The following is a 26,445-nucleotide window of genomic DNA, read 5'->3' as shown; positions in this document are numbered from 1 at the left end:
CTGGCTTACATATGTGCTCCAACATGTCCAGCAGAATTCATGTATGTGTTTCATTTTTTGTGTGTCTGTGTGTGTGGTAATGGGGGTTGAACCCAATGGTACTCTAGTGAGCTACATCTCCAAATCACCAGCCATTTTTTTTGTTTTGTTTTGAGACGGTCTCACAAAAGTGCACTCTTTCTGTCATAGCCTGGTGAGTTTCTAGAATTGGACCACCTCACCTGCTCATTATGCTTTTTTTTGTTTTTGTTTTTTTTTAGTTGGGCACAATACCTTTATTTTATTTATTTTTATGTGCTGCTAAACCTAGTACCTCACATATTCTTGGCAAGTGCTGTACCCCTGAGATATAACTCTGACCCTCAATTATGCTTTTTTAAAAATTTTTTTTATAGTTGTAGATGAATACAACATCTTTATTTACCTTTATGTGGTGCTGAGGATAGAACCCAGGGTCTCACACATGCTAAGCAAGTACTCTACCACTGAGCTACAATCCCAGCCCATCAGTTATGCCCTTTTGTTCAATTGTTTATCTTTGAGTTTCTCGCCTTTAAAATCTGCTTTTTAGGGGCTGGGGATGTGGCTCAAGCGGTAGCGCACTCACCTGGCATGTATGCGGCCCAGGTTCGATCCTCAGCACCACATGCACCGCCAAAAACTTAAAAAAAAAAAAAAAAAAATTGCTTTTTGGGGAAAAGGAAACTAATTTTTTAAAAAATTTTTATTAGTTATTGATGGACCTTTATTTATTTTTTGTTTATATGTGGTGCTGATAATGGAACCCAGTGCCTCACACATGCTAGGCAAGCACTCTACCACTGAGCCACAACCCCAGCCTCAGGAAACTAATCTTTAAAATATCAGTGCCAGATTTAAAAGGCAAGAGTTCTATTTCCGTTTTACATAATAATAATAATTAGGTATTGATTTACTTAAATTCTTATAGAGAAGTATAGAGGTGTAGATAATATAAAGAACACTTTATATATATTTTTTTCATTTATATATTTTTTTTCATTTGTATTTTAGTATTTGATTTTTAATTTAAGTGTAGTGATCTACAAGCTTACTCTAGAATAGAACTTGAATTTTTTCTTTGCTGAATAAGTCTGATTGAGGGGTATTTGAGTACTAATTTAGTATTACTCTTGTCCCTTCTTTGTATGTATTTTGTGTGAATTATGATTTTTCTCAAGTAATATACATTTTAAACTAAGTCAAAACTACTTTTGTTTCAATCTTCTCTAGAGTTGTGGGTTTTCTTTATTTCAAAGTGTCTTCTCTAATGAATTATAAGCTACATACAAAAAGTAGAGAAATAAAGGTAACACTTAGATACTGATAATTCAAAACTGCAACTATATACAAATTTGTAAAATAAAATTTTCACATGTCTCCATCTGAATTTGTACTTCATTTAATTGACTATTTTCAACTTGCTTTTTACTCTGTAAGGTTATTTAGCTTCAGAATTATGTGAATGTATAACCTTTGGTGTGAGGCTGCTTATTCACTACTTATGTCTGTTTTTCAGTCCTAGTTGTGACATGATGGAACTAAGGCGCCGTTATCAGAATTTATATATACCTAGTGACTTTTTTGATGCTCAGTTTACATGGGTGGATGCTTTCCCTTTGTCAAGACCATTTCAGCTTGGAAATTACTGCAATTTCTATGTTATGCACAGAGAAGTAGAGTCATTAGAAAAAAATATGGCCATTCTTGATCCTCCAGATGCTGACCATTTATACAGTGCAAAGGTTTGTATTTGTGATTTACAGCTTAATTTCTTCGTAGTTCAAAAATAAGAGGATATGTGGAACCATTCTTTTTTTGGGAGGGGATATGGGGGATTGAACTCAGGGGCACTTGACCACTGAACCACATCCCCTTAAGTAATTTAACCTCTTTGTGCATCACTTATTATGCAATAAAATAATGGTTGTTTTAACATTTTAATCCTTATAAAAATGTGAAGATGAAGTTGAAAGTTGAATGTTATGACTTTTTTGTTTGTTTGTTTTTTTAATATTTATTTTTTAGTTTTCGGCAGACACAACATCTTTATTTGTATGTGGTGCTGAGGATTGAACCCGGGCCGCATGCATGCCAGGCGAGCGCGCTACCACTTGAGCCACATCCCCAGCCCTGTTTGTTTGTTTTTTGTACTGGGGATTTAACCCAGGGACACTTTACCACTGAGCTATATCCCCAACCCTTTTTATTTTTTATGACTTTTGGCCCCAGATAAAATTTAATATTGGTTGAATGTACTGAATTTTTGTCTTTAGGATAACATTCAGAATATGGCTTATCAGAGTTAGTTTTCTTCTGGTTTAAAACATTGTTTGATCTAAAAAGCATCCCTTAAATCTCGAGTGGTGGCAGGCAGACATTCATAGTCAGGTAATACAGTTTGTTGAGTCAAGTTGGCAGTTGTGAAGGACTCAATTTGGTTTGTTAAGAGATGCCCCAAGCTGGGAGTGGTGGCTCACGCCTGTTATTCCAGCAGCTCAGGAGGCTAGGCAGGAGGATCTCGAGTTCAAAGCCAGCTTCAGCAATTTAGCAAGGTCCTATCTCTAATGAAATATAAAAAGGGGTTGGGGATGTGGTTCAGTGGTTAAGTGCCCCTAGGTTCAATTCCTGGTACCAAAAAAAAAAAGCTCAAACCTGATAGAAAAGAATTCCAGAATATTTCTATATGACAATAGCAATAGATTTTGCTATAATGGGATTTAGAATGTCTTTGGATGCTGTTAAAGTTCTTTTGAAATTAACCTACCATCCCTATTAATAACATCATTGTGGGTGGCTCAATACTTTTTGGTGAAGGGTTTGAGAACCTTATGAAGTAAAATTTTGTTCCCTTTTCTTCCAAAATATTTTCTATTTGTAAATTAAAATAATTTCAGAAATTTAAAAAAATCTTCCCTTGATAAGTTAAAACTTTATAAGGTATTTAATATTTTAACTTATTTCTGTAACATTTTGCATTCATTTTTATGAGAAATTTCAAATAACTAAAATGTGAGTTTAAGTAGTAGTGCTTCTCATTTTTTTTTACATTACATTAGACTTTTGACAGGATTGAATTATTTGACTATAATAGGTAATGCTGATGGCTAGTCCTAGTATGGAAGATTTGTATCATAAGTCTTGTGCTCTTGCTGAAGACCCACAAGAACTTCGAGATGGATTTCAACATCCTGCTAGACTTGTTAAGGTAAAATAAACTATTTGTTTTATCTTTAGGTGTATATTCATTTACCTTAGTGCTTACGTGTATATGTGAAATTTAAAAACAGCATATTTTTAATCTTGTTACTAAATGATTTTAGTATTATTAAGGTACTCACAATTTAATAATACAGATGTCTTTCTCACTGCAGATTGTGGCTATACTTTATTTGTGTATAACGACTTCAACTGTCATTGATTTGTTGTATTTGTAGCATATTAAAATCTTAGTGATAATGGGATTTAGAATGTCTTTGGATGCGTTAAAGTTTGCATTATAGCTTGTTTCTTTAAAAGAATGGTAACTGAAGAAATATTATAGAAGGATGAGTTATGATGTGTAAATCCTATTCCATTGCTGAAATGCAGTGTGGAACACGATGAACTGAACTCTTCCTTGACTGACAGATAATCTGAGGTAGTAAAAATGATATTGGAAAGGTTTGTACCTTTCCTTTTCAAGTATTTATTTGTAATTTCACAAGTTATATAATGTATGTAAGTGATTCTTTGTTTTGAATTAGTTTTTAGTGGGCATGAAAGGCAAGGATGAAGCCATGGCCATTGGTGGGCACTGGTCTCCTTCGTTGGATGGACCAGACCCTGAAAAAGATCCCTCCGTGTTGATTAAGACTGCTATTCGTTGTTGTAAGGCTCTGACAGGCATTGATCTAAGTGTTTGCACACAATGGTAAGTATCAATTCATTTCTTGATTAGAAATATTTAATAGATTTGTAGATGTTCTTATCGATCAGCCTTTTCCCCTTCCTTATTTTAGCAACACTTGTCATGCAGGTAATCTCAAAGGAAAAATCCCCATTTGTAGCAAAAGTTTATTTGGTGCCAAAAATGTTTTTTGGAAAAAGGATTAAGAACTAATCAAAATATACTGAAAATTTAAATGTTTTGTTATGCTGTACTTTGGAAGTTTGGTTGTATGTTGAAAATACTTTTCATTTCATGTATAGCTGGAGAAGATCGTCAAGAGAGAACTTCATTTCATTATAATTCTTTTGTTATTAAATGATGTAGTTGCTGATTATTTTTGTTCAGCCATATTTTCTCTTGAGGCTTATTTGTCCTATGTATTTTAGTATATTTCTTGTGACTTAATTGAGAATATTCTTTTTTAGCACATGAAATCTGAACAGCTATCCAGCTTCTTCAGGTATTATCTAAAATATGGGTAGCTTTGTAATCAAACTTGAAAATGTGTTGTGGGAACTTATTCTTTTATTCAATAAAATATTGTACAAATGTACCAAAAGAGGAACTATGGCTTCTATAATTTTTTTTTCTTTAGACCAACCTCAAGTTCTTGCAGCAAAATTTCTTTACTTGATGTGCTACAAGTGAACTAGGGTCTTTAAAATGTATTTTAGAATTTTTTTTCCAACATGCTTCTTCCCTTGCAACAGGTACCGTTTTGCAGAGATTCGCTACCATCGCCCTGAGGAGACCCACAAGGGGCGTACAGTTCCAGCTCATGTGGAGACAGTGGTTTTATTTTTCCCGGATGTTTGGCATTGCCTTCCCACCCGCTCAGAGTGGGAAACCCTCTCCCGAGGATACAAGCAGCAGCTGGTCGAGAAGCTTCAGGGTGAACGCAAGGAGGCTGATGGAGAACAGGCACTGAACGCTAATCCCTTTTTCTATTTCCGCTTCTCACAGGCACAGGAACACAGGCACAAATGCACACCACACACTACATAACAAACACACATGGAGGAACATAAGTGGTAACAGCGACTGGTAATCCAGCTTTCAGCAGTATAGTTGAATGTTCTTTTCTCTTAAAAATTCTGTCTATTATGCTAACGTTGAGAGTGTTGAGACCTCAAAGGAAAATAAGTTGTGCTTAAATTGCACAGAATTTTGTTTCTATCATAGATCTAGTTGCTGGAATCTGGGACCAGTTGTTGAGCAAGATTAAGTATTAAGCCATTTTAAACATTTTGCCATTTTCTAAAATTTAAAAGATTTTCTCTTTCATGGTCATCAGTTCTAGTCATGGATATTTGAAATTGGACAACCACAAGTCTGAGAGATTTGAAATTTCAGGCTATGTGGCAACGTCTTTGGTACATTTCAAAGGTCTGACTAAATCAGTCTTTGGGTGGCTTGAAAATTGGGGCAAGATCACACACTGTGTGGTTAGTGGAGACCGGCAGTGTTTGTGCATCCCTGATATCCTTTGTGTTGTAATTTATCACCCTTTTGTGTTTCACAGATCTGGCTTTGATTGGCTGATGAGTGTCTTTGTGATCAGTTAAAAATGATAGAATGTATGTACGTGGACTTGCCTAAATAATAACTTTAGGAGAAGACAATCTGAAACATTTGTGACCTTGCACAGATCAGCAACAGACTTTTAAAAGTGAATTAATTTTATTTTAAGGTTTCAAAATAGTAATTATGTTCTTAACTTTGTATATTAGGATGAAGAAGAAAAGGATGATGGTGAAGCTAAAGAAATTTCCACTCCTACCCATTGGTCTAAACTTGATCCAAAGACAATGAAGGTAACTTTGAAAATTATGGTTTTTAATTTGAAATCTCTTTAACAGGAATACATAACATTGGTGAGAATGATGGTAGTATGTTTTTCAAATAAAAACCATTCAAAATGAAGTCTGTCTTGGCACCATGGCACACATTTGGAATCCCAGGTTCTTTGGAGGCTGAGGCAAATTTGAGGCCAGCCCAGGTAATTTAGCAAGACCCTTCCTCAAATAAATAACAAGGGCTGGAGATTTAGCTCAGTGGGGTAAAGTCCACTTTTTTTTTTGGAGTTTGTCCCAGGCCCTTGTGTGCTATACAACCACTGTACCTCTGAGCTACATCCCCAGCCCTTTTTATTTTATTCTGAGACAGGATCATGCTACATTGTCCAGCCTGGCCTCGAACTTGTGATCCTCCTGCCTCACCCTGTGCCATCAGGTCTGGCTGTTCACTGATTTTATATAACTATAATATATTGCATTTACCTGTGAATATATACATACATGTATAAATTAAAAAGTGATGTTAAATATCAGTCTAGCTAGTACCTGTAAAATGCTTGCAATTTCAAAGTACCTGTAGTATCAGGAATATTGTTTTCTGGTTCAGTAATTGACCAAGAAGGCAGAATTTATCACTGGGCACAGTGGCACATGGCCTGTGTAATCCCTGTGGCTTGGTAGGCTGAGGTAGGAGGAGCACAAATTCAAAGCCAGCCTAAGCAACTTAGTGAGACCCTGTCTCAAAATAAAATATAAAAAGGGTTAGAGATGTGGTTCAGTGGTTAAGTACCTCTGGATTCAAACCCTGGTACCAAAAAAAAAAAAGGAGGTGGGAGGCGCCAGAATTCTTACAGTTATGGGGCTGGAGTTGTGACTCAGTGGTAAAGCACTTGCCTTGCATGTGTGAAGCACTGGGTTCAATGTTTAACACCACATAAAAAGAAATAAACAAAATAAAGGTATTGTATCCATCTACAACTAAAAAATAAAAATTAAAAAAAAAAGAATATTAAAAGAAATAATTTCTAAACTTATGTAACTTAAATTCAGGGGTCAGAAAAGAAACAGGAAAAAGATGAACTTGTTTTAAAAATAAATTTAAGAGTAAAATGTAGAATGTATGCCTCTAAACTGGGAAGGAAATAATTGAATAATTTCTTTGAAAATAAGTGGTTAACCTGCGTTAGTTTTTTCTTCTGGGTGTCTCTAGCCCAGTTATCTTAGTATTCTTTCTGCTGTTTTGTATTTCTGAACTATAATCTATGGTCAAGATAGAGACTGATCTTTACTTCACCTTTTACAGTTTGTTTTTAGCAAATGCCTTCTAGTTGACTTTTGCTCTTATCACAAAACAATTTTTCTACTTAGTTAGGAACAATTTCTTTCTGGATTTTTGTTGTTTTGTGTTTGTGGGGTTTTGGGGGGTTGGGGGGAGAGTGATTTTTTTTTTTTTTTTTCTTTTAGTACATAGGATTGAACCCTGGACTACTCTATCACCACATTATATCCCCAGCACTAATTTCATTTTATTTTGTTGTTTGGGTTTTTAAGAGTTCTAACACATCTCACTTAGTGTTGAATTTGGCCTTGACTTGTGAACCTGTTATTTCAGCCTCCTAACTCCTAAGTAGCTGAGGTTACAGGCATGCCCCACCTAGCAAGGCTTGAACCTTGACTTTAAACTCATTGGTTTTTAGTAAGTAGACAATGTATGTCATAAGAATGTTATTTGTTGAGAGCCACAGTTTAGTCAGAATGATGCCTGGCATTTTTGCCAGAGGGAATGGTTGAAAGATGACCCTGCCCCGGATTAGGGCAGATCCTGCTGGGAATAGGGCAGCCCCAGGATTAGGGCAGATCCTCCTGGGATTAGGGCGGATCCTGGTGCCTTGGGCACTACTTTGGAGTTCCCATTGAGTTCTATTGGGGTTCTGAGAGAATTGGCGCGCAGAGCAGTGTGTTCCCGGGAAGTGTGTGTAGAATGCAGGTGAGAGTTCGGGAATAAAGGTTGCTGTTTGAACCTACAAGGCTGTGTGCCCAGCCAGACTGCGGCAGTTATTCTTTAATTGCTTCCAAGTTGTCATCATCAATATCATGTTCATATAGGGTACTCAAAAGATTATGAAAACATTGACAATAAGACTAAGACTATACCCAACACTTTTTAATTTAAACTTGATTGTTTTGATGTTAAGTTCTATATTTTATTTTTATTTATTTATTTTTTTGATACTGAGAATTGAACCCAGGGCCACTTTACCACTGAACTACATTCCATAGTCCTTTTTAATTTTTTATTTTCAAATAGTCTTGATAAGTTGTATAGGGTCTTGCTAAGTTGCCTAGGGGTGCCTTGCCTCGACCTTGGGTTCCTCTTACCTCATTCTCCCATGGAGCTAGCATTATAGGTGTGTGCCACCACATCCAGATTCTGTTTTCTTTTTTGTAGGATATAAGTAATGTATTTAGTTGGTTGGTTGGCTCAAATCAAGTTGTATTCAAAAGTTGCATTTTAATCATTTTCATTTAACATCTTTTTTTCTCATGTAATTGTTTTTCAATTTTACATTCTATGTGGTTTATGTATTAATACTTCTTAGATATTGCTTTTTATTGAATGTGCAGATTCTTTACTTTTTTGAAGTGAAGGACTGTTGTAAGTAAATCTAACAAGGTATGCTGGTGCAACTCTGTAATCCCAGTGACTTGGGAAACTCTGCAGCAGAAGGATTACAAATTCTAGTCCAGCCTCTGAAACTAAGTGAGACCCTATCTCAATGTGAAAAAAGGGCTTACCTAATACCCAAAAAGGTCCTGTGTTCAATTCCTAGTATTTCCAAAAAAAGGTTAATAATTAGTAAATCTGTTTTTCTCCCTGAGTTCAGGATATTTCATACACACACACACACATAATTTTAATAGTTTTATTTACTTTTTGGGGCGGGTACTAGGGTTTGAACCCAGGCACTCTAGTAACTGAGCTATATTCCCAGCCCCTCATTTATTTATCTTTATGTCAGCTGAGGATCAAACCCAGTGCCTCACACATGCTAGGCAGGCCCTGTACCACTGAGCCATGATCCCAGCCCCCCAGGATATTTCTTTAGGTAAATTCCCAGAAATTAGAATTACTGGGTCAAGGGTTAGGGGGATACATCAGTGGCAGACCACCTGCCTAGCATGTGCAAGGTTTTGGGTTCAACCTCTAGTACCATTAAAAAAAAAAAAGAAAAGAAGAAAAAAGGAACAGTAAAAGAACTTTGAATCATCTTAAAATGTTTTGAATTATTTTCCAAGATATTCTATACATATCACCTGTGTGGTTTTTTTTTTTTTTTTGGATACCCAGAATTGCACTCAGGAGTACCTAGCCACTGAGCCATATCCCCAGTCTTTTTTTACCGTTTTATTTATTTTTTATTTTTTGGTACTGGGTATTGAACTCAGGGGGCACTTAACCACTGATCCACATGTCCAGCCCTATTTTGTATTTTAGTTAGAGAAAGGGTCTCACTGAGTTTGCCTAGCGCCTCAGTTTTTCAGAGACTGGCTTTGAACTCACGATCCTCCTGCCTCAGGCTCTGGAATTAAAGGTGTGCACCATGTTGCCAGGCACCTTTTTATTTATTTTGAGACTAAGTTGCTCAGGGCCTTGCTAAATTGTTTACTAAGGCTGTCCTTGAACTTGAGATCCTCTTGCCTCAGCCTCCCAAGAGGATTATAGGCATGCACCGTAGCACGTCTGTCTTTTTTCATAAAATTTTTTTTTTTTAAATCAGGTAAAAGTATATAGTTTGTTTACATCTCATTTTCTTTTTCTATGTTTTTATGTTGCATACATTTAGGTAAATGATCTCCGAAAAGAATTAGAAAGTCGAGCCCTTAGTTCCAAAGGATTAAAATCCCAGTTAATAGCTCGATTGACAAAACAACTTAAAGTAGAAGAACAAAAAGAAGAACAGAAGGAATTAGAGAAATCTGAAAAAGAAGAGGAAGAAGAGGATGATAGGAAATCTGAAGATGATAAGGAGGTATTTATTCAACATTTGAATATAGTTGTATTGGTATTTCTCTTAGTATGTTGGGTGTTCGTGGAATATATGACTTCATTTTGTGTGTGTGTGTGTATTGTTTTATTAAGGTATGTAAGGTAAAAGTAGAATTTTTTCCCACAGTTGCTTTACCACTGAGCTAAATCCCACAATTCTTTTTATTTTTATTTTATTTTATTTTTTTAAGTTTCATTTAAATTTTTTTTTTTTTTTTTTAAGTTATGTATGGACTTAATGCCTTTATTTATTTTTATGTGGTGCTAGGATCAAACCCAGCGCCTCACACTTGGGAAGCAAGTGCTCTACCACTAAGCTTACAACTCCAGCCCCCCTTTTTATTTTTTGAGACCGGGTTTTTTCACTAATGAGCTGAAGGTGTCCCTAAGTTATTGAGGCTGACCTCGAACTTGTACTCCTGCCTCAGGCTTCTATGTAGCTGGGATTACAGGCATGTGCCACTGCACCTATCTAAAAATTCATACCTGTAATGAATAGTTCTGCAATTTTTTAAAATTATTTGTTCTAATTAGTTATACATGACAGTAGAATGCATTTTTTTAAAAAATATTTTTTAGTTATAGTTGGGCATAGTACCTTTATTTTTATTTGTTTATTTTTATGTGATGCTGAGGATCGAATCTAGCTCCTCGCATGTGCTAGGCGAGCGCTCTACCGCTGAGCCACAACCACAGCCCCTAGAATGCATTTTGACATATGATACATATATGGAGTATAACTTCTCATTCTTGTTGTACATGGTATAGAATCATACCAATCATTTAATCATATGTACGTTTGGTAATAATGTCCGATTCATTGAACTATCCTTCCTACTTCTATACCCTGTCTCCTCTCTTCACTCCCCTCTGCCTATCCAAAGCTGTTCTTCCCTAACCCCCTGCCCTCATTGTGAATTAGTATCCACTTATCAGGAAAAAACAAAAACATTCAGCTTGAGTTCCAGTGAAATGCTCATGCCCTAATTGTGATGCTTCTAAAGTAATATGTTTGATTGGATTCTACTCAAGAATAGACAAATTATTCAAGCTATTTTGTACCTCAGTTTTATATCTAATACATTTATTCCTTAGTGCATAAGCTTATTGTGTTCTCTGAATTTGAGAGCTAGTGTGTTTTAGCCCCAGTAATTGGATAAACCCTTAGGGTTTTTAAATGTGATGTATTATAAAATACCCATCCACAGTTCCTAAAGTAGTTCTTCGAGAAGTATGTGACATAGATCAAATTGTAAGGAAAACAATTGGGTAAATCTGAAAAGTGAAAAAAATTTTATAAAGCAAGTTGTGTGAACTTTTCAGAATGTATCCACATTAAAGAAAGAAACTTAGGAGCTGTCTTAGATTGAAGAAGGTTAGTGAATGTGACTGGATCTGGGCTAGGGAAAAAATGTCATTAAGAATGGTATATGGGCTGGGGATGTGGCTCAATCGGTAGTAGCGCTCTCGCCTGGCATGCGTGCAGCCCAGGTTCGATCCTCAGCACCATATACAAACAAAGATGTTGTGTCTGCCGAAAACTAAAAAATAAATATTAAAATTCTCTCTCTCTCTCAAAAAAAAAAAAAAAAGACTGGTATAATTGGAGCCAGGTGTGATGGCACATACCTGTAATCCCAATGGCTCAGGAGGCTAAGGCAGGAATCAGAGTTCAAAGCCAGCCTCAGCAAAAAGTGAGGCGCTAAGCAGCTCAGTGAGATCCCGTCTCTAAATAAAATACAAAATAGGGCTGGAGATGTGGCTCAGTGGTTGAGTGTCCCTGAGTTCAATTCCCAGTACTGGGGGAAAAAAAAAGAACAGTATAATTGGAGAAATTTGATTGTATATGTAGTTGCTACATTAGATATTATTGAAGTTTTATTAAATTTTGTGGATGTGATAATGGTTTTGTGATTATGTAGGAGAATTACCTTTTTTTAGACAATACATGAACTTGTGATTTCTTATCAATTGGCAGATAAAGTACTTATTTTGGTGATAACATTTTTTCAGAATTGACCAGTGGGAACCCTTTTAAGTTATATGTCCTTTTGATATATCCTCATCATTTTTTGAAGGATTTCTTACTTTTTGGCCTGATAGGATGTTTCAGTCTTATTGTGTACATTTCTCACTTTTGGTCTTCAGTCTCTTATGGTCAGGAACCCAAAGAACCTGGTGTGGTGGTACACACCTGTAATCCTATTTACTAGGGAGGCTGAGGCAGGAGAATTATAAATTCAAGGTCAGCCTGTATAACTTAGTGAGACTGTTTCAAAATGAAAAAAATAATGGGCTAGGAATATTGGGTAGTAGAATGCCCCTGGGTTCAATCCCCAGTACAGCAAAAAAAAAAAAAAAAGATATCCAAAAGAAAGAATTCGGACCCACAAAAGCTACTGCCCTTAGTAAATTTGAACTGTTCTCTTTTTTTCAATCCTTATAGTTGTTTTGGTCACTCTAAAGAATTTTAGGTATTTTGCCGTTTTTCTTTATATGGTATACATTTTTTGAATACATACATATTGTACATGAAGGTTTAAACCATGAACTAAAATTTCAAAATCCAGGAGGAAGAAAGAAAACGTCAAGAGGAAATGGAACGCCAGCGTCGGGAAAGAAGATACATTTTGCCTGATGAACCAGCCATCATTGTGCATCCAAATTGGGCTGCAAAAAGTGGCAAGTTTGATTGTAGCATCATGTCTTTGAGTGTCCTTTTGGACTACAGATTAGAAGATAATAAAGAACATTCATTTGAGGTAATGTTTTATCTTTGAATCAGGATCCAGATAAGGTCCACATATTGTGTGTCTCTTAAATCTCTTTTTCTCCCAGTTGCTAATTAGGAAAATAAACAGTTTATTCTATAAAGTTTCATATAAATTACTTTTGTTGATTTTTTTAATCCTATGGTATAGTAATACCACTGAAATATGCTTGTGTCCTCTGTATTTTCTATAAATTGATAGTTAGATCTAAATTCTTAATCAAGTTGTGGGCTTTTAAAAGAAATTTGAACTTTTTGAAGAATCTGTTGAAATCCTGAATCTTAGCTTTAGAACTATTTAGATAAGGCCATGCATGGTGGTACATACCTGTAATCCCAGTAACTCAAGAGGATTGTAAATTCAGTGCCAACTTGGGTAATTTAGCCCTGTCTCAGAAAGATTAAAAAGGAGAGGAGATGTTGCTCAGTTGCAGAGCAGCCCTGGGGTTTGGTCTCCAGTGCTATAAATAAATAAATAAGTATATTTTAGTGTATAAGTTGATGAATATGTGGTAGCTCTTACCATGGCTCTCTGCATAATAATAATAATGGATATTCCATACTCAGGGTTTTTAATTGTTTTAAATGCCTGAAATGTTCTTCTAGATATCTTCATAATTCATTTATTCATTGCCTTCTAGTCACTTTTTTGGGGGGTGGGGGGTACTGAAGGTTGAACCCAGGGGTGCTTAACCCACTGAGACACTTCCCCAACCCCGTTTGAATTTTATTAGAGACGGGATCTTGCTGAGTTGCTGAGGCTGGCATTGAATTTGCAATCCTCCTACCACAGCCTCCTAAACTAATGGGATTACAGGCCTGTGCCACCATGCCCAGCCTTCTGGTCACTTTTTAAATGTCAGAGACCTTGTCTAACTACTCTTTCTCACTTTCTTTTTATAAAATACATGCTAGGCAAGTGCTTTACCACTGAGTTGCATCCCAGTCCCTTTATATGCTTGTTTTTCTTGTAATTTGATATTAATTGGGTTATTTCTTATACTAGGTTTGTTACCTTTGTGCTGAAATAAAATTTTTTTTTTTCTTTTCACTGCTGTATTCCCAGCCCATGGTACATAGTAGGCATTTGATTAAAAACTTATTGACTGGGTCTGTAGTCATAGCTTAGTAGCAGAGAGCTTACCTAGCATGTGTGAGGCACTGGGTTTAATCCTCAGCACTACATAAAAATAAATAAATTAGCTAAAGGTATTGTGTCCATCTACAACTAAAAAATATTAAAAAAAAAAAAAAGTATTGACCAACCAATGGAAATATAAACAAACCCTTATAGAATAAATAAAGTATTGTGAAGATTAATAGTTTCGTTAGGAGTATAGAATTCTTTTTTTCTTTTCAGATTTTCTATAGTAGATTACTTATTATAGTATTTGACTAAAACTATACTAACCTAATATTTTATATCTTTGAAACACTGTTTCAGCATTTTGAGTCTTTGACATCAATTATTATAACTATATTCTAAATGTACTTAATAGATTCAGCAAATATTTATTAAAATTACTAAATGCTAGATTTAATATTTCTGTTGCATTTGTGTTAATTTTCATATCTTTTTATAGGTTTCATTGTTTGCAGAACTTTTCAATGAAATGCTTCAGAGAGATTTTGGTGTCAGAATATACAAATCATTACTCTCTCTTCCTGAGAAAGAGGACAAAAAAGAAAAGGATAAGAAAAGCAAAAAAGATGAGAGAAAAGATAAAAAAGAAGAAAGAGATGACGAAAATGATGAGCCAAAACCCAAACGGAGAAAATCAGGAGATGATAAAGATAAAAAAGAAGATAGAGATGAAAGGAAGGTCTGTAATTATTTCCATAATTTCTTCTTTTAGATTGTAACAAATGATGTTATTTCCATCAGAATATTAAAATATGAAGCCAAACTTATACTTTAGAAAATTTGTCTTTTAATTAAGCCAATTCCCCAAACTGCTGAGGGCCTCAATAAGTTGCTAAATTGGTCTCCAATTTGAGATTCTCCTTCCTCAGCCTCCTGAGTTGCTGGGACTATAGGCATGAGCCACCACTCCCAGCTATTGTTACTCTTAAATGTATTACTTTATGGATGCTGTGGTTATGGCTCAGTAGTAGAATGCTTGCCTGGCATGTGTGAGGCACCACATAAAAATAATTAATTAAATAGAGATATGATGTCCATTATACAACTAAAATAAAAAAGCATTACCTTTTTAAGAAATTTATAGTTTGAAACTATTTTAAGTAAATACCTTTTTTTGGTGATGCTGGGATTAAAACCCAGCGCGTTGCACACATGCTAGGCAAATGCCCTACTTCTCAGCTACATCCCCAGTCCTTTAAATAAATAAATGTAATGGACTTAATGTTTTCTTATTAAATTTTAAATTACAGAAAGAAGATAAAAGGAAAGATGATTCTAAAGATGATGATGAAACTGAAGAAGATAATAATCAAGATGAATATGACCCAATGGAAGCAGAAGAAGCTGAGGATGAAGAAGATGGTATGATTCAAATTTTCTTATTACTGATTATGTTTGAAAAAACATTTGTTTGCTGACTTTGTATCAGTGAAATCTATGATTTTAATATTTTTTATTAGAAAGTTAAAATATTCTCTAATGAAAATATATTAAGTAATTGTTGTTTACTAATTTTTAGGTGAGAAGGCTATATTTTGGTTTTTTATTTTTTATACTACTGGTAATTGAACCCAAGGTCTACAAAAGCTCCACAAGTGCTCTAACCATTGAACTGAAAGGGTCTTGCTAATTTTCACAGACTGGACTTGAACTTGAAATCCTCCTGCCTCAGCCTCCCAAGTAGCTGGGATTACAGGTGTACACATATGCCCAGCCAGAATATATTCTTCGAAAAATAATTTTAATGGTTTATTTTTATTTTTTAAGTGAATACTATCATCATGCAATGAGTATATATTTATGGTTTAAATACTATTAATAATAATTACCCATGGTACCTATTAACCTATGTCTTAAAAACCATGAAGGGGCGGGCTAACGTTGTGGTAGAGCACTTGCTTAGCATATGTCAGGCACTGGGATCGAGTCTTAGCACCACAAAAAAAAAATCAATAAAATAAAGACTCATCAACATCTAAGAAATATATTAAAAAAAAAAAATGTAGGGTTGACATTCTAAATACTTTTTTTTGTACCAGGGATTGAACTCAGGGGTGCTTAACTACCAAACCACATCAGTTCTTTTTTAATATTTTTTAAAGAAAGGGTCTTGCGGAGTTGCTTAGGGTCTTTCTAAGTCGCTGAGGCTGGGTTTTCAATACTCCTGCCTCAGCTTTTCAAGTTGCCGGGATTACAGGCATGTGCCACCATGTCTGGCTGACACTCTAAATACTTTCTAGTAAACATTCTGATCAGTAATAGATGTTGGCCATAAAGTATCTCTGTGTAATGCCTTACCCATATCTCTTTATGTTGATGTGACTTGAGAATTTTGTCTTTTTCTCATATCAGAAAACTAAAAACTTTTTTTTTTTTTTAACTGTATCTATGGATGATACTTCTTATTATTAAAGGTTATTTTGGTTTGCAGCTTTTGGGTTTTTTGGTAGTGGGGATTTAACCCAGGGGCGCTTTACCACTGGGCTACATCCTCAGTCCTTTATTATATATATGTATTTTTTATTATGAGACAAAGTCTCAAAGTTCCTGAGGACCTTACTGAGTTGCCAGGGCTCACTGTGAACTTGATATCCTCCTATCTCCACCTCCCCAGTTGCTGGGATTGTGGGCATGTGCCACCCTGACTGGATCATCACATTTTCTTCTCATGTCATTTCATTTTTCTTATTGATGAAAATATTCACATAAAATGTTGAGGGGGCTGGGAATATAGTTCAGTTGGTAGAGTGCTTGCCTCACATGCACAAGGCTCTGGGTTCAATCCCCAGCACCAAAAAAATAAATGTTGAGAGAATTGTACAGTGAACACCCATATGTCTTCCAATTAGGATTTAGTATTCATTAATATTTGACTTATTTGTTTTGTCTTTTTTCTGATCCATTTGAAAGTATGAATTCTTCAACTTACTTGGGAGGCTGTGGAAGGAGGATCACAAGTTTGAGGCCAGCATTAGCAAGTTAGTCCCTAAAACTTAATGAAACCTTTTCGCAAAATAAAAAACATAAAGGAGATGTAGCTCCATTGTAATGTGCTCCTGGGTTCAGTTCCCAGTACCAAGAAAAAAAAAAGCTTAGGAAAGAAAGGACATACTTAATCCCACAATCATACCTTTATTATGCAATAATGCCTTAATAACACTTAATACCTGTTTTTTCTTTGCCCTAATAATAGCAATGACATGATACACATACACCAATTTTGCTTCATATCTCTTCTGTTGTTACATGGCACAGTGCAAACTTAGCCCTATTACAGCCATATTTCCTCCCCATATTGTTTTTTTTTTTTAAAGAGAGAGAGAGAGAGGGAGAGAGAGAGAATTTTTTTAGTATTTATTCTTTAGATTTCGGCGGACACAACATCTTTGTTTGTATGTGATGCTGAGGATCGAACCTGGGCCCGCACGCATGCCAAGCGAGTGCGCTACTGCTTGAGCCACATCCCCAGCCCCCATATTGTTTTTTGTTGTTGTTGTTTGTTTGTTTATTTTGGGGAGGCAGGGGTTACTAGGGATTGAACTCAAGGGCACTGGACCACTAAGCCACATCCCCAGCCCTATTTTATATTTTATTTAGAGACAGGGTTGCTTAGCACGTTGCTTTTGCTGAGACTGGTTTTGAACTAACCATCTTCCTGTCTCAGCCTCCCGAGCACTGGGATATAGGTGTGTGCTACTTCGTTCAGCTCCAAGTCCAGTGTTTTTTTTTGTTGTTGTTTTGTTTTTTTAAGGTACTGGGGATTGAACTCAGGGGGCCACTCAACCACTGAGCCACATCCCCAGCCTTATTTTCTATTTTATTTAGAAACAGGGTCTCAGTGAGTTGCTTATTGCTTCACAGTTGCTGAGGCTGGCTTTGAACTTGCGATTCTCCTGTCTCAGCGTCCCATGCCACTGGGATTACAGGTGTGTGCCATTACGCCTGGCTACAAGTCCAATTTTTATCATACCAATTTTTATAAAATACATATTAGTTTCAGAAAAATTAGATTTAATTAAGAGTTAATCATATTTTTTTTTCTTAATTGTTAAATTTTTCCCCCTTACAATAGCCTCTAAATTTGTAGGTCCACCCCATACTGGTCCTAAAAGATCTCTTGGATTCTGTAATGCCTCCTCTAAACACAGCTGTCTGCCTGAGCAGATTTTTTTTTTTCAAAGCTCTGTTGTCCTCTGGTGGATGATTGACGAATTGCATTGTCCACTCTTGCACTTTTGGAGATTTAGTTTCATCTGAAGCCTGCAATACCCTTTCACCGTTCCTATGTTTAAAACTTTTTGTAAATCCAATTTGAGGGTCCCACTTAACGCTTTGAGAGTCTATCTACTGCTGAAGATTTTGTCCAGTTCATGATTTCAAACTGACCCCACCCCATCTCCTTGTGGACAAATTTGATCTCATTCTCTGGAGTCATTAACTTGAAATTGAATGCTGTAGTAAATTCTGCTGCAACCAATGTCCAGCCTTCAACAGTGCAACACTTATTAAAGGAAGTCTCATAATTCTCGTTGTTTTGTGTAAACATAGATAACGCCACTCCATCCTCTGGAGTTCCTAGTGCTTTTACAGCACTCAGATTGGATCCTGAAGAGAAGGTATTTTTTGGGGATGTGGCTCAAGGGGTAGCGTGCTCACCTGGCATGTGTGCGGCCCAGGTTCGATCCTCAGCACCACATACAAACAGAGAAGGTATTTTTTGTCCCACAGATAATGAGGCTTTTCCCTTCCATCCAGTTTTCCAACTCACTTGCAAATATTGTAGCATCATAAATCTCAAAAGGCATTAATTTCAGTGGTATTGTTCAGAGTAACAATGCCAAGTCCATTTTCTTCCTTTTGCAGATCCAACATATCTACCAGGAAACCACTAAAGCATCACTTCTTCATGGAAGCCATGAGATGTAATAAAGTGATACTGCCCCTCAGTGTAGTAGTTTTGTCCTTACAGAGATGATGGCTTCAAAAGACTTATTATTTTTAAGTTGGAACAAGGCTTTAAAGGTTTTCAGAAATCAAATAAGTGCTTTGAAGTTAGGCCTTTTTATACTTTAAAAAAATGTTAAATGTGGTATTTCTCCACCTTCCCTGAAAAGTTTTTCAGCACCCTCCTGTACCTCTGTATAAACCACTGCTTTCCCATTCCCAGGAGGGTACATTGGGCTTCAGCTGCCATCTAGCTGGGAAGCCTGGAGGCTCTCTGTGTGAGGTTCACTGGGAAAGGTGCTAACATCCATTCCACAACCACCTTCTGGGATTCTCTTCCTTATGACGCTTTTAAAAGTTATGACCAGCTCTTAAATAGAGCCCTGGAGGTCTCTGGGGTGACTTCCCTTTCTGCTTTCCTCGATCATCTTAATTAAAAACATCTCAGTTTCTCATGTAGTTTTTCCTTTTGGGTTCTAGAAAATATACTTCACCTTGTTTGCTCAAGTTTGTGTTATGTTTTTCAATTTTATCTATAGAGTTAATTTTATCTTTTGAAATATGTCCTTCAGATATTTGTAAAATTAAGGCCATTTAATTGATTTAATAAAGTCAGTTTGGTGCTGATAGTGACAAGAATGCTTGCCTGTCGTATGCAAGGCCCTCAGCATTGCAAAAAGAAATAATGAAATCAATTTGTCCCTCTAGTTTTTCTCCCATCCCCAGTAGTGGGGATTGAATTCAGGGGTCTCTACAAGTAAACTACATCCTCAGCCCTTTTTCTTGTTTGGAGAAAGGGTCTCACTAAATCATCTATGCTACCCTCAACTTTATAATCCTCTTGTCTCAGTTTTCCAAGTGAGATTACATTCATGTACCATTGTGCCTGATCACCCGCTATATTCTTCCTCTTATTTTTTGTAATTTTTTTTTTCACATCTACACTATTTTTATTTATATATTTATTTGATTAATTTGAAAATTTGTTCTGTAGTGGAGGAATAGTGTTTTGTTTGTTTGTTTGTTTGTTTTCTGTGGTGCTGGGGATTGAACCCAGGGCCTTGTACATGCAAGGCAAGCACTTTACCAACTGAGCTATATCCCCAACCCATGGAGAAATAGTTTGTTTCTACAGTAGTTAAAAATATCTCTGTTAATGAGTTTTTGCTGCTCTTACATTTATTTTTATAGATCGGGATGAGGAAGAAATGAACAAACGGGATGACAAAAGAGAGATCAACAGATACTGCAAGGAAAGGCCTTCTAAAGATAAGGTATTTATTGAATATTGTATTCTTTATAATGTGATGATTTGTATATTTTACATAATTAAATTTGATTTTAAAATATATCACAGTCATGAAGTTTATTAGTCTTCATATGCCTACATACAACCACTTAGCAAAATGCAGTTGATGGGTTTTTGGTATTTGGGACTGTCATATAACCATTTTGTTTGATTTTCTTTCTCTCATATTCATATAACAAATGAACTTATTTTATTAGGATGAAATAATGATCTTTTAAGATTGTTGCTATTATACTGACGTAATTTCTTATTTTTCAGTTGGAAAAAAAGTATATATTATCTTTTATTTCTGTATTTTTTTAGGAAAAAGAAAAAACTCAGATGATCACAATTAACAGGGATCTATTAATGGCCTTTGTTTATTTTGATCAAAGCCATTGTGGTTACCTTCTTGAAAAGGATTTGGAAGAGATACTCTATACTCTTGGATTACATCTTTCTCGGGCTCAGGTAATCTATTCTGTGAATTTAAAATAAAAACCGTTTTTATTACCATTTTTTTTTTCTCCCTGTGCTGGGGATAGAACCCAGGACTTGCTAATGCAAGTGCTTTAGCACTGAAACTGCCTCTCCTGTAACTTTTCAAGAAGTTACTTTTTTTTGGTACCAGGGATTGAACCCAGGGGTGCTTAACCAGTAAGTCACACCCCCAGCCTCCAGCCCTTTTTATTTTTATATTGAGATAGGGTCTCACTAAGTTGTTTAAGGCCTCACTAAGTTGCTGAGGCTGGCACTGAATGGCCTCAGCCTCTTCAGTGAATGGGATTACAGGTGTGTATCACCACGTTTGGCTAAGAAGTTACTTTTCAAAGAAAATATAAATAGAATAAGTTAATGTATTCACCTATGGAGGTAGGTGCTCATTTTTTTTACATCTCTATTGACTTTTTCATTTAAAAGAAACAATAGATATAAATTGTAAGAGTCAAGCAATACTGAAATTTATAAAGTAAAAAGGTTAAAAGCCCCTCTTTGCTCTTCTACTCCTCAGGTCCAGCACATAACCTTCTAGATTTTTTTGTAATCAACTAAGTTTCATTTTTATAAACATAATATGAAATTATGTTATACATATTGATGGAACTCTTTTAAAATTTTCTAATATATCCTGGACATTTGTACCATGAAAATTGAGATCTCATTCTCATAGCTGCATAGTATTCCATTATATAGATGTATCATTTATTTAACTACTCCCTTATTGCTTATGGTTTTCATATTTTGGAATTATAAACTTATGCTGTAATAGACACCCCTTGTTACATTTATTTTAATATATATGTTAGTGTTTCTAATAGTGTTACAATTTTTTTTTTTTTGAAATACTACGTTTTTTTAAAAGAATATTTTTAAAATTTTTTGTTCAATTTAAAACATATTTATATTTATGTATTTGACTTTGGGAGGAAAAATTAACTAGGGTTCACAAAATTTTGAAGTAAATTTGGAGATTTTAGCAAGTGATAAAATATCTACAAAAGTGTCCTGTGTCACAGTATATATCTAATAGCTCCATAAAACAAAAACTTACATTTTCAGGCCAGGAATTTTTAGGTTTCACCTCTTGCCAATTTTTTTCCCCCTCTAACTGGTGTAGTGTTACAATTTTTAACAATTAAATTTATTTTTCAAATATAACTTGGATGTGATTGAGTAGGAATGGATACCTGAGAAAGCAGTTTCTACAGATGTTCTTCATTTCTAAAAATTAGAACACAGTTGTTCAAGGAAAATCAAAACACATTTTCATCTTTTTAATGTGTTTACTTGCTTATATTATAGGTAAAGAAGCTTCTTAATAAAGTAGTTCTCCGTGAATCTTGCTTTTATCGGAAATTAACAGACACTTCAAAAGATGAAGAAAACCATGAAGAGTCTGAATCATTGCAGGAAGATATGTTAGGTTTGAGTATATTGAAATCTTGCTTTTTTATAAATATTCATTAGTTAAAAAAGAAAAAAAATCTTACTAAAGTGCATTGTCTTTTATTTTAGGAAATAGGTTGTTACTGCCAACACCAACAGTAAAGCAGGAATCAAAGGATGTGGAAGAAAATGTAGGACTCATTGTGTACAATGGTGCAATGGTTGATGTAGGAAGCCTTTTGCAAAAATTGGAAAAGAGTGAAAAAGTAAGGGCTGAAGTAGAACAGAAGCTGCAGTTACTAGAAGAAAAAACAGGTGAGGGACAATATGAATATGTTAGTACTTTTAAAGCTCTGTTTGTGTGTGTGTGCACGCACACACATACCTCACATTTTGCTTTGGACAGTGTGTAACTCTACTTTCATCTGTTTCTATTGGAGACAATAAAATCACTTAGTTTTATAAGAATTTTTCTTGTTCAATGGGGTGTAGTGGGGCATGCCTATAACTAGAGAGGCCACTGTAGGAGGATCACAAATTTGAAGGCAGCTTAACAAGACCCTGTCTCAAAAGTAAAAAGGGCTGGGGAGGTATCTTGGTGGATATTAGTTGTTCATTCTCAGGTTCACTTGATATTCTGTTCTATCCTTTCAGACCTCTGCTAGTTCCACTTACTTTTTACTGGTTCCTATTTTTGCTAGTTTGTTGCAGTCATCTAAAAATTGAAACTGGGTTTAGAAATACTAGTAACTAAAACTTGATTTCAATAAAAACAGTATTGCATTGTGCTTTAGGTAACTAATGAAATTGGTATTTATGGGCATTTTAAAGAATTGCATCTGCTTTTTATTTTCATAGCTTAAGTATTTTTAACCTCAAGCTATACTGGAAATTATAGGGGTTCAAGTGGTTTGTTTTGGACTTTTTTTTTTTAATAGATGAAGATGAAAAAACCATATTAAATTTGGAGAATTCCAACAAAAGCCTCTCTGGTGAACTCAAAGAAGTTAAAAAGGACCTTAGTCAATTACAGGAAAACTTAAAGGTTTCAGAAAACATGAATTTGCAATTTGAAAACCAACTGAATAAGACAATCAGAAACTTGTCTACAGTAATGGATGAAATCCACACTGTTCTCAGAAAGGTTTGAAATTTTATACTTTCAACATTTTCAGAGTTTATTTAAATTTTAAAAACTATTCATAGCATTTTTAATGTACTTTAATGCTATTTTGCTCTTTGTAAAAGCTTTTCCTAGAAGCTTTTCCATCTTCTTGAAACTAGTCAAAAGTAATTCCCCAAAGATTATATTTTTCTAAAATTTAATGATGAATGTCAGTATGGTTTATGTGTACAGATTTTTTTTGAGGTTGACCTCAAATTTATTTTTTTATTCACACAGATTTCAGATGTTATTGTATTTAATCATCACAGTATCCCTATTAGTTAAGCATTGTTTTATTTTTTTTTAAATACACGACAGCAGAATGCATTTACAATTCTTATTACACATATAGAGCACAATTTTTCATATCTTTGTATATAAAATATGTTCACACCTGTGTGTACAGATTGTCTGAAGCAAATGTTGAACTGGAGATGTGGCTCAGTGATAGAGTGTATGCCTAGCATTATGTGAGGCCCTGTGATTAGTCCCTAGCACCACAAAATTTATTTGTATTTCTTTCTAAACCAAAGAGTATTTTTGAAGTAAGATATTAAATCATTTGGTTCTTTTAAACCATTTATTGTGAGGCAGAATTTAAGAAAATTCTTTGGCATCAGATATTAATCGCTATAAAAATTTTATAATTGAATTACATTATAAAATACCTTCAAGTAACATGTAAGAAAATCTAATAAAATATACCTTTTCCTTATCTATTATTTTACAGGATAATGTAAAGAATGAAGACAAAGATCAGAAATCTAAGGAGAATGGTGCAAATGTATGATAAAATTTGTGTTGTGATGAAAAATGCTGTTAAATAATGTAATATATAAAAATCATGATACAAGAATGTTTGAAGGTGATGCATGTTTTAGTAGTATAAATTCTGTTAGTTCAAATGATGTATAAAGTTTTATGAATGTTGAGTCTGCTTTTGAAAATTGCTTGTAATTTCTAGCATTCAAATTATTAAACACTCCTTGAGTGAAATAATTTTGCATTGCAAAATGTTTTAGGATGAACTTTGTTATAGTTTTAACCCCAATAAAGTTCATCAATTTACTTGACAGTAGTATTTAATTACCAAATGTCTTTTATTAAAATGCCTAAAATTTTTTTTTGTTTTTTATGCATAAAAGTTTTTTATTTTATTTATAGAATTATCATTATTTACCTTTTAATTTTGTAGTCCATCTTTTAAAACTTCACTATAAATCATAAAATAGCAAGCTGCTTACTTTTTGGACCAGAAATATTTTTACTCTTCACCAAAAATCCCCTCTAGTTATCAATATCTAAAAACATTGTTAAAAATTCAGTTCACCCAAAAGAGTTCATTAAGAACTAAGAAAGCAGTAGACAACTGGTGTTGGTATTTTGTTTGTTAGGCTTTACGTAAAATTCATAGACCTGATGTTAATGTTAACTGTTAACTGCTTTCAATTAATTGTTCTACTTTCCCAGAGTAGCACTTCTATTACTTTTAATTATGAGGGTTTCTTTTTAAAAAATTCAGTGTATGTCAAATGTACAGTTTAGTACCAAACCAATAGATGTCAGTATGATGCCTTAAGTTAAATTTTTAATTAAAAATAATTTTTTTTTCTTAGTCTGTGTATGTACTTAAGAGTTTCAGAGGTGTTTAAGAGTTCATGTAACTGTTGAGTGAAAAAAAGAAGGAAATGTGATGTACTCTGCAACAGTGGTTTTCAACAGGATGTGAATTTATCCTTCAGAGGGCATTTGGCAATGTCTGGAGATCTTTTTAAGCAATTGGGTGGGGGGCTACTAGCATCTATTTGTTAGAGACTAAGAATGCTGTATAGGACAGTCCCCCACAATGAGGAATTATTCAGTCCAAAATGCCAGTAGTGCCCAATTTGAAAAATCCTGCACTTAAGGAATATAAGGTTAAACAACATTTTGTCTTTATAAAATTATACTTAGGGAAAACTTAGCTGAATCTGTAGATGATTATTTTTTTTATACTTACAAAACTCGAAGTGGAATGTTTTGCTCTCATAAAAATATATGTTATATTAGAGTTTATTTCATTTTGTTTTACTCTTTCATTTTGATAGAATAATGGCCAGATATTCTAAATAGGTGAATATGAGACTTAATATGTGACTTAAGTCAAATGGAATCCATATGGCTCTTACTGAGGTATGGATTAAAACTCTTCAAATTCTTCAAACCACTTTTTGTCTTAAATTGATATTTCTTCTCTTCAGGTCTAGTTGAACCTCTCCAAAGTCACTTTACTTCTTGAGCCATAATTATATCATTAATATGTAAATGTTTCTTCATCGTTGAGATGAGATGAAACTGTATAGGTTTTTTAGTTTGTTTTTTGGTACTATAGGGATTTAAACCAGGGTCGGATTTTATTTTCTTCTTGAGACAGGATCTTGCTAGGTTTGCCCAGACTAGCCTCAAAACATGGAATCCTCCTGCCTCAGCCTCCCAAGTAGCTGGAATTACAGGTGTGTGCCTCCATGCCCAATAAATTATATGGAGTTTTTTAAAGCAAGCACTTTACCTCAGAGTTATATCCCCAGCTCTATTTTATTTTGAGACAGGGTCTTAATACGTTTCCCAGGCTAGCCTTGAACTTATAGTCCTCATGCCTCTCCCTCCCAAATTGCTAGGATTATGAGTTGATATTGTAGCTTGCCTACCCTGTGAGAAACTCTGGGTTCAACCCCTAGTACTGCAATAAGAAAAATGTGGTTTACCAATCGGCTGAGATTGCCATATGCCACTGCAGCTGATAGGAAACTTTTAACTAAAAGATAGTAATGATAGATTTCCTGCAAAAGTATATTTTTAAATGAAAGATCAGGGCTGGGACATGGCTTAGTGGTAGGTCACTTGGCTAGCTTACATGACGCCCTCATTTAAATCTCTAATAAGAGACATCATACAAAGGCCAACTAACAGCTTTTATTTTTGTACAATAAATTTTAAATAAGCATAAAGTGGATATGATGGAGGAAGAATCTAAACCTTCCAATTTTATTTTTACTTACAGATATAATTTCTTTTTTTAAATGTAATTTTTTAAGACACTAGGGATTTAATCCAGGAGTGCCCTACCACTGAGCTACATCCCTAGCGCATTTGTATTTTTCTTTTGAGACAGGATCTCACTAAAATTTGACCAGACTGCCAATTAAGTTTCTTGTAAATGAGTGTCATCCCCTGGAGTAACAAAGGGGTAGTCCTAGCAGAAGAGGTAATTTGTGCTTCTCTTTCTCAATGAAATTGATGAAGAACTGTCACAAGGAACAGTAAATTACTTGGTAGAAATAATTCCGACATCTCTTTTGTTGTTAAATTAAAATTTAATTTCATGATTTGGTGCCAGACTGTTTGGATAAGCAAAGTGTAGGCCATGATGTTTTGAAAATATTCAGTGAAGCCATTAAATAAAAATTGAAAATAA

General features: G+C 34.8%; 1 protein-coding gene, 1 non-coding gene and 1 pseudogene across 3 annotated transcripts in view; 2 read left to right on the top strand and 1 right to left on the bottom strand.

Annotated features, from left to right (window-relative positions):
- Positions 1–26,445, top strand: part of Ccar1 (cell division cycle and apoptosis regulator 1) — a 53,489-nt gene extending 27,044 nt beyond the window's left edge. For both annotated transcript variants that reach the window (XM_027931240.2, XM_027931241.2), the window contains exons 11-25: positions 1,538–1,763; positions 3,113–3,226; positions 3,765–3,931; positions 4,660–4,870; positions 5,680–5,763; positions 9,591–9,776; positions 12,364–12,555; positions 14,147–14,386; positions 14,958–15,069; positions 19,843–19,925; positions 20,264–20,410; positions 21,743–21,863; positions 21,956–22,141; positions 22,765–22,970; positions 23,722–26,445. In XM_027931240.2, the coding sequence (XP_027787041.1) occupies positions 1,538–1,763; positions 3,113–3,226; positions 3,765–3,931; positions 4,660–4,870; positions 5,680–5,763; positions 9,591–9,776; positions 12,364–12,555; positions 14,147–14,386; positions 14,958–15,069; positions 19,843–19,925; positions 20,264–20,410; positions 21,743–21,863; positions 21,956–22,141; positions 22,765–22,970; positions 23,722–23,781 (2,335 nt within the window). In that variant the 3' untranslated portion in view covers positions 23,782–26,445. The remainder of the gene's footprint in view (positions 1–1,537; positions 1,764–3,112; positions 3,227–3,764; positions 3,932–4,659; positions 4,871–5,679; positions 5,764–9,590; positions 9,777–12,363; positions 12,556–14,146; positions 14,387–14,957; positions 15,070–19,842; positions 19,926–20,263; positions 20,411–21,742; positions 21,864–21,955; positions 22,142–22,764; positions 22,971–23,721) is intronic.
- On the top strand, positions 3,569–3,633 carry LOC114089565 (small nucleolar RNA SNORD98). The gene has a single exon (XR_003582208.1). It is a non-coding gene; the product is annotated as a small nucleolar RNA SNORD98 (small nucleolar RNA).
- LOC114089354 (ethylmalonyl-CoA decarboxylase pseudogene) lies at positions 17,730–18,884 on the bottom strand (annotated as a pseudogene).

The sequence above is a fragment of the Marmota flaviventris genome, chromosome 4 (assembly GCF_047511675.1).
Source record: "Marmota flaviventris isolate mMarFla1 chromosome 4, mMarFla1.hap1, whole genome shotgun sequence".
NCBI lineage: Eukaryota > Metazoa > Chordata > Mammalia > Rodentia > Sciuridae > Marmota > Marmota flaviventris.
This window is presented reverse-complemented; position numbering and strand designations above follow the sequence as displayed.